The following is a 15,509-nucleotide window of genomic DNA, read 5'->3' on the forward strand; positions in this document are numbered from 1 at the left end:
ATTATATCTAATAATATATATGAGGGTCAAAATATTTAAAACATGATAAAATCAATAACATAATCAGTTTAAATAAAATCGGTAGGGTGCTATTCAAAATTCAAGATATCATATACATACAATTTATATAAATTTATCTTTATTCTTATTAATGGTTTTCCTTTTCCTTATTATATTTTGGTGATGAATCAACGCTGAGTAAAATCAAGATACGTTTTTTAGGAGTTTGACTAAATTAATGTTTCAAAAATACATTATGATATAAGGGTATTTTTAAAGTCTAGCTTGGTTTAAATTAATGATTGTATGGAATAAAATCATTAATTCGTGCAACATTAGGATCTCTACCACAAAAGAAATTCTCTTGTGAGATCACGTTCAATGTCAATCCATTTATCTATTTGAAACGAGAAAAAAAAAAAATTGTTTAGATCGAATAGGTTGACTTTGTTGGCCTTGTGATGCATTGCCACCAATTGTTATATCCTTCAATTATAAAAGGGTAACATGCTACAACAAGTATATAATTAATTAATTAATTAATTATATTGTTTGAATTCCACCTAAATCTTCAAGAAAGTTTAATTTATTAAGATTTTGAAGATCGAAATATTTTTTAGAAAGTCTTTAAGACATTCTATAATAGCACAGACCTTTCAACGTTATAAATATGAATTTTTTGGGCATTAAATAGTGAGACCGTTTGTTTTGAAAGTTTATTATTCAAATTTTCACAATTCATCTATCCCCGTGTAAAAAATTACAAGGTGTGTGTATATGTACGTATTTTGAATTCTAAATCAAAAGTTAAAATTTTCAAATAATTTGTTAAATAACTAAGACTAGTAAATATTAAGTTTAATATATTTTTATTTGTTAATCTTGCATTTGGTTAATTTCTTAAGCATATTTGGTTAACTTGATGAAATAGGTTAATTAGTTGAAAACATGGAGCAAAAAGGGCTACAATCATGAGCAGAAGATTCAAAGGGAGGAATGAGGAATATTTTTGGTCCTCAGCAACAAATGGACTCCAGAGAGAGTAAGTGATGGTGAATTATAAAGGTGGTGGAAAAGCAATGAGGAATCTATTGATTTTAGCAAATATTGTGATTTATGCAAATTTTGTTGGATTCCAAAAGAGAAGATGATGATGGAAGTGGAGGCGGAAATTAAAGAGCGGTTGTCCTAAAAGTCTGATCATGATTATGCTTATATTGAGATATGGATAAAATAGTCGAAAATGTCAGATGAATAACTCATATTATTCTTAAATTAGTGTAACACTCATGCGATACATGCCTTTTTTAAAATGCAATGGAGATTGCAAATTATATTCTATAAACATGCCATCTCTAAATTTTAAACCCAATACTCCTCATTCGGTCATTTCTAATTCAAAAATGTTATAATAGAATAATAATAAACCTACCTAGCTACATAATCTTTTTAAATGCATTTTTAAACAGGTAAATTAAAAAATTACATATATCGTCGACAGCAGGGTTCGAACCTGCGCGGGCGAAGCCCAACAGATTTCAAGTCTGTCTCCTTAACCACTCGGACATATCGACTTTGTTGAAATCTTCCACTCACATTATAATTTGATTACCAACTAATTTGTAAATTTATCGTCAATATATTTTATTTAAGTAGTTATGTTTAGTAGAGAAGTTACAGTAGGAGATGTTCAAATTGGTTTGATATTATTAATTTTATGGTAGTTTTTGTTATTATTCAAAATGTTCGTATGTGTGTACTGTGAGAATGTATGCTTCAAAGTTTTTGTCTTATTCAAAATGCTCACAATATGACCATTCGATTACAATATGTTTTCGCCTTTATACAATGCTTTTATACGTGCGTATTGTGAGAATGTACACAACAAAATTTATTTGTTTATTTAAATAAATGCTCACACGTGTTGCAATTCATTTATGATATGTTTTGAGCTTTATTCAAAATGCTCGCAAGTGTGCAGTTCATTTATGATATGTTTACGTATTTATTCATAATGCTCGCAAGTGTGGACACAGTGAGAATACATGTGCCCGAGTTTTAGCCTTTATTCAAATGCTTGCACGTGTGACAATTCATTCATTGATATGTTTTGTCTTTATTCAAGACACTCGCATATGTGATAGTTCATTTATATTTGTATTTATTCAAATGTTCCCACGTGTGTGCACCGTGAGGATGCATGCAGTAAATTTTACATATCTGTTTAATATGCTCGCACATGAAACCGTTTATGAGGTCTCCGGCTATTACACATGAGCTTGTCTTACTAAAAACGCCATTCAAAATTGTTACGTTAATATATAGTTTTATATACAGTCCACTATATTATCCTAATCAGTTACGTCACAGCATGTGATTCATTGATTCTAAAGCTATTTTGAAATATAGCCTTCTAAATAAGTAACCAATATGATTCCGAAAGCTATTTTGAAACACAGCCTTCTAATTAAGCAACCAATAATAATAATTAAGCAAACTATCATTATACAAATATGAAATAAAACCCTAGCAACTAATAAGAGATATTACTAAAAATATCAAAACAAAATTATAATCATTATTTTACTCTTAACCACAATTAGCATTATATTTTCAAGAGTGAAAAGCAAGGCTAGCCCATCTTACTAACCATAGTTAAAATTTCCGATGCATCTCATGATTAAAAACTAACCATAGTTAGAAATTGCAACAAATGACAAATGCTATAAATTCGATGGAAAAGAAATTGAAGAAAAGTTTAATAAAAGAACAACAAATTACCTATTTTCTACTGAGATCCTTTCCCGAAAATCCAATCTTGGAGAAGATTTTGGAGCAAAATTCGGAAATCTGAAATTCAAACTCAAGTCATGGAATTCGGCGCTTCAATTCTATAGATACCATACGTATCTCTCTCGCTCTTCCCGCAAATTATCCGGTACTGATCACCGATTAGGGTTTTTTAATTTTTCCGACGATTGTAATGTGATGCTATCTATGTACTGATAATGTTGTTTGAGGTATATTTATTTGATTTTTTTTCGTTTTATTCTGCGGTATGCGATCGATTTTGGTTTGGGCTGCTGAGGAATTAGCTCGTTATTTTTTTTTTTGGTATTTTGTTTATTGAATGCAGTTGTCTTTGTGTTGTTTGAAGTAATAGTTAGATTGTTGTGATTCAGGTTGAGGATGGATATGCTAGAATTGTTTAGCTCATGATTTCATTTTGTTTTCTGGAAATTCTGTTGTAGATGGTTTAGGGTTGAGGTTGGGTTGCTTCTGCTCCATGAATTAACTTTGTTTTAGCTGTTGTTGTTGGTTTTGTTTCGTTTAATTGTGATGTTGAGTAGTAACATGGCGCTTTACTGTTGAATTACTTTTTTCGGGAATGAGTGGTTGATTTTATGTTGTGTTAACTTGATGATCGTAGAGGGAACGTAGAGTGAGGGGAAAGGGGTAGATGGAGTGCAACAGAGATGAGGCCGTGAGAGCGAAGGAAATTGCCGAGAGGCTGTTTTCGGAAAGGGACATGAAGGGGGCGAAGAAGTTGGCTCTCAAAGCTCAGAATTTGTATCCTGAACTAGAGGGCATTTCTCAAATGGTGATGACGCTTGAGATCTATATTGCTGCTGAAGAGGAGAAATTGAATGGAGAGTCGAATTGGTATGGCGTGCTTGGTTTGACACCTTTAGCTGATGATGACTCGATAAAGAAACAGTATCGGAAACTGGCTCTTCAGCTTCATCCTGATAAAAACAGATCTGTCGGGGCTGAAGGGGCGTTTCAGTTTATCGCCCAAGCGTGGAATTTATTGTCGGATAAGTCCATGAGGACAGCGTACGATCAGAGGTGCGGTAGGCTATTTCAGCAGAGAAATAAAGGTAAGAATGAGGGTCCTTCACCAGAGGGAGCGCAAAATGGATTCTACAACTTTGCAAACACTGCTCAAAAGGGTAACAACAGTAAAAGGAATCCTTCAGCTGTTCCTAATCCACCTCGCAAGAAGGAACGCCACACATTTTGGACGGTCTGCCATCGTTGTAAAATGCAATATGAATATCTTAGAATGTATCTCAATCACAACCTTCTCTGCCCCAATTGCCATGAGGCCTACTTTGCAGTTGAAATTAATCCTCCATCTTCTACGAAGAGTTCTAAGATACCTCAGTCAAGCAATTCTCAGCGACGGAAGAGCCAGCAGGCATCTGATGCTTGTAAAAATACTCATCACGCAACAGGCAATAATGGGTCCAATCCGAATAATTTCCAGTGGGTCCCTTTTGGTGAGAACGGTGATGGCCCATCTGCTGTTAAAGCTGCTAAAATGGTCCACCAGGCTTATGAGAAAGTCAAACGGGAAAGGCAGAAAGCACAAGCTGCTGCAAGAAAAGAGGAGGCATTGCGACGGAAAAATGTTGGGTCCAAAAGGACAATGGGTGGGGAAGCCTTGAGGAACTCTGAACCTTCCAAGAGAAGAAAAGGGGCAGAAGATTGTGGTGTCAATAAAGACAAAATGAAACAGGCGAACTGCGAAAGTGGCATCTCACAGCAAGTAAATATTTCTGGCTGTAAGCAGGATAATTTTCCAAATTGTGAAAGCAGTCATAATGCCATACGCCATGTTGATGCCAACCATCTAGTGATGGAGAAGGCTCGTGATGAAATACAAATGAAACTCAAGGAGTGCATCTCAGCTCCTGTGGTGAGGAATGTGACCAGTGAGGATAACCTTATAAATAAGAAACAAAATGAAAGTTCAACCAAAGCTGATATTCTTGGCCCTCTGAATAGATGGGGTTTCAGTTCTTCGGACTCTTATCCGGATGAGAAATTGGTTGAACAAATGTTCATCGATGTCCTGGAACCTGATTTCCATGATTTTGATAAGAGCAGAACAGAGGACTGTTTTGGTGCCAACCAAGTTTGGGCTGTGTACGATGATGATGACGGGATGCCCCGGAACTATGCCCTGATTCAGAATGTTATATCTCTAAATCCCTTCAAGGTGACTATAAGCTGGCTCAATTCCACAACCCACAGCAGACTCGGACAAGGAAGCTGGTTTGTAAGTGGTTTTACGAGTACATATGGGGAGTTTGGAGTCGGCAGACATGAAATTTGTGACTCAATAAACTGTTTCTCACACCAGGCCAGGTGGACAAAATACTCTTCTAAGACCATTTTAATATATCCTCGAAAAGGAGATGTTTGGGCTTTGTACAGGAATTGGTCCCTGGAGTGGAATGAGCTCACCGAACAAAGATTAATGCTCAAATACGACTTGGTTGAAGTACTTGAAGACTGCGATGAGGAGCTGGGCACAATAGTCATTCCCTTACTTAAAGTTGCTGGCTTTAAAGCTGTTTTCCATCAGCATTTCGATCCCAGGGAAATACGAAGGATCCCGAAGGAAGAACTTTCTTGTTTTTCTCACCATGTCCCTTCCCATTTGCTTACAGGCCAAGAAGGATCAAAGTCGCCTAAAGGTTGTCTTCAGTTGGATCCAGCTGCCATTCCTCCTCAATTTCTTCAAGTTATGTCGGACATTGAAACAATTGAGCTAGTGGAGAGTGATGAGGAGATCGACACAGTGAAGGAAGTTGATTGTATTGAGGAGATCGAAACAGGGAAGGCAGTTGATTGTATTGAGGAGATCGAAACAGGGAAGGCAGTTGATTGTGATGAGGAGATGGAAACAGTGAAGGCAGTTGATTGTGATGAGGAGATCGAAACAGGGAAGGCATTTGATTGTGATCCTATTACCAATTCAAATGTGGTAGAAGTTTCAGAAGATGAGAAAAATGGAATGTCCTTAGTTTAGTGCATGGTAGAGATCAAGCATCAGATATTAAATATGGCCCGGGCAAAAGCTAGACATTTCTAGCTGATTGTTTTATTCGTGTTGGTCATATATTCGCTGCAGGAGAATATATATAGCGAACGAACCAATGTATAGAGACGCATTAGGATGCTGAAACACATCATGAAGAGCTATGAAGATTTTCTGGATCCTTACCTTTCTTGGTCTTTTTTTGTCATGCCAACACAGTGCTGGAATTGCACGAACTGCGTGGCCTTGTGTTTCGCGACTCAACAGGTATGTAGGCGGGAGGCTGTATATACTAGTGGTTGCTAGTCTGAGATTTATGAAGCAACTCTTGTTCATTACTACTATAGTGTTAACATGCCATACCTCTTTTTTCTATTTAGATTTTGATCATTTTCTTCAATATTTCATGTTCAAACAGTGTTGAAATACTGTGGCTTTGATCTGCAAAGCGAAACTACTTAACTGTATTGACTCTCATTTTTTATAATTTTGTAAGTTTTAGACTTTATGCATTTTCTTGGTATTTGTGTAGTGTACGTTATATTGATTGATATAGCATGAAATTAATACCGGCGTAGTTTTGAACCGTTAACTTTAATAACGTATAATTCATATTGATTGATATTGCATGAAATTCATATTGATAGTTGCTTAAAAAATACATGTGAAAGTTTATACAAGCCACTATTTTGGAATGAAATTGTTCAATTGTTACCTGTTTATGGCTTATTGGCTTTTTAGTGTGAAAACAAATAGTATCCTACCAATAAAAAAAATACTACGACAAAATAAAATGACACATTAGTTTTCCAAGTCTACCGTCAACCATACTTTTTCAAATACCTATCCAAATTTAAAATATGGCCAATTGATTGCAAATACATTACATTATAACCAAGTTTTTGTTTTACAGTAAACACAAATTCTGATATTTTCAGAATTTTTCCAAATTTAAAATCGATATAACACTAATGTTTTAATATATTGCACGAGTTTAAATATTCGATTGCTAACATGAAATTACATATAGCACCCAAGTGGATGGTTAGAAATTAGAGATCTGATTTAATAAAATTTCCTCAAAAGCCAGACAATAATGCTTGAAAGTTGTATATGTACCCAATATTGTTTTGGGCAAAATTTGAAGTATGAGAAATTTGGAAATGATTAGAGTTGTGCCCTTGCTTAGACGTGCAAGATTACTACTAACATTTTCGAATCAAAACCAGAATCCCAAGATAAGAGTGATCAAGAAAAAGAGTGACCACAGTGTCTCGTTCAGTTGATATGACTCGTTATCATATGATTATCCAATTATTATCATATGAGATTATTTTAAATATAAAAAAGTGACTATAAATTATGATCATATAATTATTAATGTAAAATTAAATTATGAACTTAATCTCATTAACTAAACAACATACAATATTATTTTCTTTCAAATCAAATGGGATCCTTATTAAAATAGAAGAGGACTAAATATAAAGTGTGCACAAAATAATAAGATAAAGACTATTAAATTAAAATTGTACTGAATTTGTATTGTAAATTTATTGTAGCAGTATTTGTAATGGGCCGCCACGTAGACGCGTAATGTAGGTGGATGAAATCTGGTCAACGTCTCATCTCCTCATAAATAGCCCTAAATTGCTCAATTTGGGAATTTCAAACATATCAGGAAAGACATAAATCACATAATCACACCCATCGTTCGCCAAATCTTCCATCGTTTCTCCGGCAATTCCTTCGTTGTTGGATCCTTTTCCAGACACCCGATCTTGCCGTAAAAATGGTAATTATCCTGTTTATTTTCTTATTGCGGTTGAATTGCTGGATTTTCGCCCCTTTTCTGTTGGTTTATGCTTTATGAACGTTTATTTGTTCTTAACTTTTTTTTATCCTATGGTTTAGTTTCTCTATCGATCAATTTGCGTTTCTGTTTTTTGTTATATTACGAAGATTTCAATCTAGATCTACTCGCAGAGGACGGTTGAGGTATGAATTGCTTCAGATCTTTGTGGAAATCGATTCTTCTGTTTCTGATGTTTTTTGATCCTTTGTATCTAGCTGGAAATCGATTGATGTAATTATGTTTGCATTCCGATAAAGCACCTATTGCTCTGTCACATTGCAGTTAATTTTGGAAAGATTTATATATTTTCGAAAAACAATGATTTGGAAAGTATTTATCCCTATTTTGAAGAGTACATATTTTCGAATAACAACGACTTGAAAAGTATTTATTCATAATTTAAGGTGAGCTGACTGTTTCATAATTTTAATTTGTGGCCAGAATTAGATTAATTGATCATAAATGTGTATGATTATTATCTGTTTATGTAGTATAATTGTGAGAATTCAGATGTGTGTTAGACTTGGTGTTAGTTTGTGATTCATCTGTGCATCATAAACATCTTGGAAATATGTGATTTATGCAGACAACTTCAAGGAGGCTTGCCGACAGGAAGGTCGAGAAGTTTGAGAAGAACATCAATAAACGTGGAGCTGTTACTGATTCAAGCGCAAAGAAGGGGAACAACTTAGCTGTTGGCCCAGTCTTGATTGGGTTTTTCATATTTGTCGTCATTGGATCATGTAAGAATGCATCATCATCCCTCATACGTAGTTGTACTATTTCGTTGATCTGTGTTGGACTGTTGGTTAATATTTACCTTTGATAGTCTGCTCACTTAGAAAGATAAGGAATAGATCTCAATCGCCATAAGCCACTATCTACCTAGTACTACAATAGAGAAAATATGTATGTGCTTTATAGTAGCTTGTAGCCTAAAAAGAGTTAAATCTCGACATTACTGATTTGTCCCGGTCCTTCTTGTGGTCTTGCCAACTAGATAACGGTGATTTTAGAAGGAAGGGTCTATTATATATGTGTCATCATCCTACTTATGGAGTTGCAATATTTTGTTGATTCGTGTTGGCTAGTAGGAGTATATATTTGCAAGTCTACTTTCTTAGAAAGATAAGAAATAGATCTCAATTACTATCAGCTATTACTATCTACCTACTACATTAGAGAAAATATGTTAGTACTTCTTTATAGTAGCCGTGGCCTAAAAACAGTTAATCTCGTCATTAATGATCTGTCCTGGTCCTTCTTGTCAACATGCTACTGGGTTTCTTTCTCATAAGATACCAGTGATTTTGGAAGGAATGGTCTATTATATGTCTCATCATCCCACATATGTAGCTGTTGTAATATTTCATTTATCTCTGTTGTCTAGTATAGTATTTACTCTTCCCAGTCTGCTTACTTAGAAAGATAAGATATATAGATCTCAATCACCATATGCCACCATCGACCCTACTACAATAGAGAAAATGTGCATGTGCTTAATAGTAGCCGTGACCTAAAAAGAGTCAATCTCGACATTATTGATATGCCCCACAGTCCTCCTTGCAAACATGCTGCTGGAGTTCTGTCTCATCATCTAAAGTTGTGAACTAGACATATCAAAACCTAAAGTAGATTCGACCATTTTGATTATTCGTTATTTATGTGATCACTCTGAATTTTTTGTACCCTTTTTTTCAGCGCTATTCCAGATAATCAGGACGGCAACGAGTGGAGGCATGGCTTAACTGCACACCGTGTTTCACATGGACGTCTTGAGAGGTGGCGCTGCAGCGTCTCTTCTCAATTGGCAGCCTATATTCTGAAATGTGGAATCTTTGTAGCTTTATTATGTGTTGACTTAAAACTTTGTATAAGTTTTACTTTAATCTTTCATGTGTTTGTTTCTACCACTATATGTACACTGGGATGTTTACATTCTTTAAAACTCCAATATCATTACAGTTTACTACTGAATCAAAATATACTTCAAAATGTAGACTATATCAGAATGATCAAACGAGCCGAATTCGGAATTAGACCCAAAGTGTTATTCGAGTGTTTACTTTTGGGTTAGTTTTGCTTTCCAATTGGCAAGAATTGAGGAAAGTGTGTAAATTCAATTCAGTCTACTAATTATTGTTTTAGTTCACCGTGCCGTAACCTTTGATATAACAGATAGTATAATTAGTAGGAACGCTTTTTCCTCGGATCTGTTGCAAGAAAGGGATAATGTGGAATTTCGTGTTGTCAATTAGTAGTATATCTTCGTATGAGAATGGTAAACCAATTCAAAAAATTCTGATACAAATATTTAGTTAGTTCAGACTTTTTTAGTAATGAACTGAGACTAAGACAATGAGAGTTCATCTAGTCAAGAAGCTTGACCTTCTTTTGTTGAAATAGGGCATTTTGATTCAACATTTCCTAAAAAATCGATTTGCTGATATCCACTATATATAGCAGCAAAAGGAACGACCGATCGAGCTCAGAATTTCTCCCCCCACTGATGAATCAGACTGCACCAATATAAATCCATTTTTCTCAGTAGTAAGAAAATGAAATGAAAAGAGATTTAGCCTCAAGGGGAAGAAGAGGTACAATAATACTCCACAGGGATGGGATTTGATCCATAATAGTAATATAGTACATTAATTATTTGGTTTGCAGAGGAATCCCACAATCAATGTCTAGAGTTGAAAAACTAGGCACCTGCAGTCAAACAAGGGTGAAAAGCAGTGCCGCAGGCAATCCATTGCCTCTTCCGGGTGCGCGGCAGCACACAGCCGGGCACCTTAAGCCACTCCCGGCTGGCTAGATCGTAAGTCACCAGTCGATTCATCTGTTTCGACCTGAGGGATAGCATAAGCAAGCCTTTGTTACCCAGACAAGTCATTCTAACGTGCTTTCCATAAAATTCCAAGCACCATATGTTTGGCATTCTGTCAACCTCCTTCCACAGCAGAGTCATCTTCTGCAGCTCCCATATATACACGCATGTCGCTGCATTCTTCGTCAGCAGCCCAACAAGCATGATCCTGCCTCCACTCTCCGCCAGTGTGTGATCACTCAGGTGAGGAGGGACAGGGATTACGTACTGTTTCCACATCCCGTTGTCGATATCATACGACAAAAGCCCGTCTGGGTCTGACCGCATGAAATACAGCGTCCCGTCAACTGAAACCGCCTGAGACCTGAAGTTGAGCGCTAGTGGAAGCTTGATACTTGGGGGCATGCTTCCTGGACGAATCCAAGAGTTCTTTGCAGAGTCGAACACTTCGAAATCCCCCTCACAACCAACCCAAAGGATCTTATACCCTGAGTTGGGGGAGCCGCCATTCAGCATCATCCCAACAGCTACACGCGACCACACCTTCACAGACCTGGCTGGCAATTCCTTGAATGATCTCGTCAGAGGGTTACACACGTAGAAGCTTCTGTGCCCGATGTCAAGGAAGCAGATGAGACCCCCAGCTGATGCCACTGGCAGAACGATTTGTTTGGTTGGCAACGCAGGCACTGTTGGATGGTGCCACTTCTTCAATGAAGGATCATACATTGCTCCCGTATTGACGTTCTCGTGGGTGATGGTATAGAACCAAGACTTTGTATGCATTACTTCAGCACATTGCTGGGAGAAGCTTTGAGAAGTAAGCAATGAATTCCACTTCTGACAAACAGAACGGAAGCGGAAAAACGCTGGTATGGGAAGTCTGGCTATAACAGCTTCAAAGAGGTCCTCTGGAAAATCTTTCCAGATATGATCTTCCATGATTTCATTTGAGCTCGCAGCGGAAGTTGCTTTTCCACGACTACGCTCCTTTCTAGCTTTCTTTGAGGGTGGAGGTTTGCCAGGTTCAAGCATTTTTAAATTTTCAGATTTACCAGCCGTCATTATTATGTTGTAAAAACTGTCTTCAAAAGAGCTACTAGATTCAAGATTCAAGAAACACCATCTGCAAAATAACAAAGGTATAATTAGATTCTAAACTTGGCTACGTAGCAAGAGACAAGTTCATACTAAAAAGCACAATCAAACTGAGGTACGAAAAAAATGCAGATGATCAATAAGGGAAGTAAAGTGGTCCAGAAAAGTGAGTCAAAAATCAATTTAATTCACATACCACAAGAGACAAGTTCATAAATACTAAAAAGCCCAATCAAATTGAGGTACGGAAAAAATGCAGATGATCTATAAGGGAAGTAAAGTGGTCTAGAAAAATGAGTCAAAAATCAATTTAATTCACATACCACAAATAGGTAATAATAGTATCAGATTCCTTACTGTCAGAAATATGTGATCTTGTTAGCAAAAATATTTGAACAAATAAATCAGTGGTAACCTAACTGGAAGAATTGGTAAAATAAGATGGAAGTTGAAAAGGAAAATCTGTCACGACAAATTCCAAATAAAAAAGAGAGAATTAACAAGATAACACAATATGTAACACAAAAGATCAAAGTTTATACTACTCCTTGTTAGCTGTGACAACAAGCATACACGCACATGAAACTTGAGCACAAATTATTGCAAAAGTGCACAGTGCACCCAATCTCAAGGTTCAAAACGCTACAATTGATAGGATAAAGTAAAATGTCACTACACATTTACAGCAGACTAGGTTCCTATGAATCCTTTGTTGACAAGCAAACAACGACTGAATTATAGGTCCCTCGTATTTTCTTACAATGTTGGCTCAGTGATTTCATGAGAAATTATGTCTATGCAGAAGAATCGCATCTTCAAACAAGCCACACTCTTTTAGAACATTGCCATAAACAATTGGATTATCACATAGAAAAATTTATTTAGCTAGAATCATGCCAACGTTTGGAAAACTAGAGTGCAATAATTGCATTATAACCAAAGCTTCAAATTCTTTGAAGGAAATGGCTTGGAACTAGAGAATCAAAAGAATCTCTGCCAAAGTATTCAAACAGATCACAATGCATACCGGTAGGTAGTAAGCAGTTCAATCGTTCAACACGCATTTGATCTTTGGTTTGAAAAGACAAGACAAAATGCCAGTTTCATGAGGTCTATGATCTGGGTATGTTGTTGTGCCTAAATTGATGGCGTGATTTTTTTTGTTTTTTGCAAGAAGCATATGGCAAATATCAAATGCGGTTACTAAGCTGCTTGAAAAGTATCCACGAGACTCCTAACTTCTAGCTTTTTCGACAAGGTGTATCATAAATAATTAAATATAGACCAGTAGGATTAGGAGAACACGAAAAATTATGCCAACTTTCTAAAAACTAATTAACTACTGCCAAAAGGTGCAAATAAACTCACTTTAAGTTAAAAAACAAGTATGCTCATGAAACTACTGTGGCATAAGAATAGGCCAAAGTACAGTTTGAAAGAGCTTTAACATAACACTGGCCCCTAAATTGCAATCTCCAACCTATTTATAGCAGATTTCATGCTCTTCCCCTTTCTCTGAATGCGTAAGCTGCCATAAATTTTCATGAATGCATCATAGAAAGAAGGTAGAAGCGGAAAAGCATATACCCTCCGTAAACACACGCGAACACATACACATAAAGATATGAAATGAAAAGGTAGAATAGAAGCGAAAAAGGGTACAATCATAATATTCATAAACCACATATTGTTTTCCATGCAATACATGTCCACCTTAAATGACCATTTTAGAAATATGAAAAGATAGCACCTAATTTAGTGTTATTAATGAATGGAATGTGGAACGCCACGGTAAATGGTGGAAATGGAAGACGCTACTAGAATATGTAAGAAATCCCATGACAAGTAATAGAATGCATGAGCTGATGAGAATCAACAATCTGAGATTTGATATTATTGCCCAATTCTAGTGACAACAAAACGACAAGGAGCCATCTCTGTTATATTCGTCAATCTACACAATTAATGACAATATCCATTGTTCGTTTATGTAATATTAATGGTATCAAAATCATTAAATGCCACCTTACTTGCGCATATGAAATATACTCCTATTACCTAAAAGATTTCATAATGCAGAAGGAGAGTTTCCAGAGCCTGAGATTTCAATTTCAATCTTCCATCAATACCATACCACAACAAATGAAGTGCAGCTGAAGGGAGAAATAGGCAAGAAAGAACACAATCGCATAGCACCAAACCACGAATTTCACTCGACGATACAGACCTAGATTGCACACACTGGTCAAACGAAACAAATACTAGCTAGCACAAACAACTACGAAGGTCACTCATGAAGTCTACAAATGAAAATTGAAAACTCAAATTTTCCATACAAGAAGACTTTCTGGAAATGGCAACAAAGCTCTTCTGAAAGTTGAAACGCCAAAAGAATAACATAAAAGGATACCAAAAACAACAATACAAGTCACGAATTTCGCCAATTCTTCTTCAAATGAATCGAATCAGAAGCAAGTTTATCCAGTGTAAAGCAAATCAAGTATTGCAACCATAGATTTCAGCTTCAAATACTCAGAACTCCACAACACACACACTGTATTAAATCAAAATTTCCAAGCCAAAACAGCAGAACGAATGAATCAGAAGCTAGAGAGAGAAGCGTAAAAATGCCTTTCCACTTAAGCAAGTAAACATTTACAACACAAAAACTAGACACGGGGCGAAAAATCCGTAACCTAATCCAAAAACAGAGACAGAAACGAAAACAAATGTTCACATCCAGAAATCAATTGGATTGGCAGCAAAATCAAAGAGGAAAAATGAGAAATAGAGAGAGACCTTAGGGGTTGAAGCTGAATGGAATGATTGGAAGGGGGAGGAGGAGAACCGTAGAGTTCCAAAATAAGCTGCCGTAACATGCCCACCCCTTCCATCATTCACTCCATAACAACTCTTCGGCTCTCTCTCTCTCTATATCTAAAGGTTGTATGTATATGCGTGTTGCGAGGGAGGGGGGATTGGTGTTGTGTTGTGTTGTTGCTTAATTGTTTTATGGTAGCCAATGCCGTGTTTACACGTCACCACCCCATGCTTTCGATGAGTAGTATTGACCGTACGCAAACATTTCTCTCTTTTCTTTTTTCTTCACTTCCACTCGATTGCCGGTATTTTTCTTCCCTAAATTGACCCTACGATATTATTTCTTTTCCTTTTACTTTTGTAATTTCAGCGTCGTAAATAGAGTGTGGATTATTCTGAATTCCATTTGTTGGAGCTTCAATTACTTAGGCTTGATAACATGTGATACTAATGCACATTTTTTTTCTTTTCATTTTTACGTTTTACTTCATTTTTAGAACTCTAGAACTTCAACCGTGTTTGTGCATTCTCGTTTTTATTTATTCAAAACACTTATAATGATGCATTTTTTGCATCGGACAAGGGGTGTGGCGTGCCGGTTGCCATTGGAGAGGTGGTGTTGGGCTGCAAGCTGCGGGGATGACCTGAATGCTTGTTTGCCGAGGTGTGTTGTTTCAGATTTTTTTATTTATTTTTTAAATGATTTTGCACTGAAACATAAAAATCAAATCTCAATTTTCTTTATAATGAATGTTAAAAAATTAAATTGAAATTTAATTTTTATATAATTTATCAAATTAATGGTGCCATTGACCTTTTTAAAATAATAAAATCAAATTGAATACATAAAAACAAAACAACTCATACTAAGGGTGCACTAAATGAGAGCGGTTCATAGATATACTCATATAAGATACATTAAGAAGCATCAACATAAATCTATAGGTATTTTTTGAGTGGCGATAATTAGCATATGAAATCATCTTATATCTCTCATTTTTTTTTAACCTGGGGTTTAAAAAAATGTGAAATTGAATCTTTAGACTTTCTTCTACAAAGATAGCATGTTTGGTGTC

The 15,509-nt window shown here is 36.0% G+C and overlaps 3 protein-coding genes and 1 non-coding gene across 5 annotated transcripts; 2 read left to right on the plus strand and 2 right to left on the minus strand.

The window, feature by feature from the left end:
• Window positions 1-1,492: 1,492 nt before the first annotated feature.
• On the minus strand, window positions 1,493-1,574 carry TRNAS-UGA (transfer RNA serine (anticodon UGA)). The gene has a single exon. It is a non-coding gene; the product is annotated as a tRNA-Ser (tRNA).
• A 1,177-nt stretch (window positions 1,575-2,751) lies between these two features.
• Window positions 2,752-6,342, plus strand: LOC125214930 (uncharacterized). Its single transcript, XM_048116162.2, has 2 exons — window positions 2,752-2,938; window positions 3,431-6,342. The coding sequence occupies exon 2, from the start codon at window positions 3,461-3,463 to the stop codon at window positions 5,819-5,821; it is 2,361 nt and encodes a 786-aa protein (XP_047972119.2). The 5' UTR covers window positions 2,752-2,938; window positions 3,431-3,460; the 3' UTR covers window positions 5,822-6,342.
• A 1,124-nt stretch (window positions 6,343-7,466) lies between these two features.
• Window positions 7,467-9,668, plus strand: LOC125211632 (uncharacterized). The gene is made up of 3 exons (XM_048111511.2): window positions 7,467-7,625; window positions 8,272-8,428; window positions 9,387-9,668. Exons 1-3 carry the CDS (start codon window positions 7,623-7,625, stop codon window positions 9,431-9,433), a joined length of 207 nt encoding a protein of 68 aa, XP_047967468.1. The 5' UTR covers window positions 7,467-7,622; the 3' UTR covers window positions 9,434-9,668.
• A 615-nt stretch (window positions 9,669-10,283) lies between these two features.
• LOC125211630 (F-box only protein 6) lies at window positions 10,284-14,590 on the minus strand. Of its 2 annotated transcripts, none has more exons than XM_048111508.2 (2): window positions 14,413-14,590; window positions 10,284-11,641 (listed from the first exon to the last, which is right to left on the minus strand). In XM_048111508.2, the coding sequence occupies exons 1-2, from the start codon at window positions 14,508-14,510 to the stop codon at window positions 10,390-10,392; spliced, it is 1,350 nt and encodes a 449-aa protein (XP_047967465.1). In that variant the 5' UTR covers window positions 14,511-14,590; the 3' UTR covers window positions 10,284-10,389. The 2 variants fall into 2 exon arrangements, with proteins under 2 accessions (XP_047967465.1, XP_047967466.1); XM_048111509.2 differs by lacking the exon at window positions 14,413-14,590 and adding an exon at window positions 13,672-14,332.
• Between the last annotated feature and the right edge of the window lie 919 nt (window positions 14,591-15,509).

The sequence above is a fragment of the Salvia hispanica genome, chromosome 3, assembly GCF_029641045.1.
Source record: "Salvia hispanica isolate PSC_SH4W2 chromosome 3, Shi_PSC_v1, whole genome shotgun sequence".
NCBI lineage: Eukaryota > Viridiplantae > Streptophyta > Magnoliopsida > Lamiales > Lamiaceae > Salvia > Salvia hispanica.

Bases quoted from the DNA above. Each gene is read 5' to 3' on its own strand.
- LOC125211630 (XM_048111508.2), bottom strand. From the start codon at position 14,510: ATGATGGAAGGGGTGGGCATGTTACGGCAGCTTATTTTGGAACTCTAC. The intron at 11,642-14,412 runs GTCTCTCTCTAT...GTTATTTTGCAG, and splicing joins ATTCAGCTTCAACCCCTAAG to ATGGTGTTTCTTGAATCTTG.
- LOC125214930 (XM_048116162.2), top strand. From the start codon at position 3,461: ATGGAGTGCAACAGAGATGAGGCCGTGAGAGCGAAGGAAATTGCCGAG.
- LOC125211632 (XM_048111511.2), top strand. The intron at 8,429-9,386 runs GTAAGAATGCAT...CCTTTTTTTCAG, and splicing joins ATTTGTCGTCATTGGATCAT to CGCTATTCCAGATAATCAGG.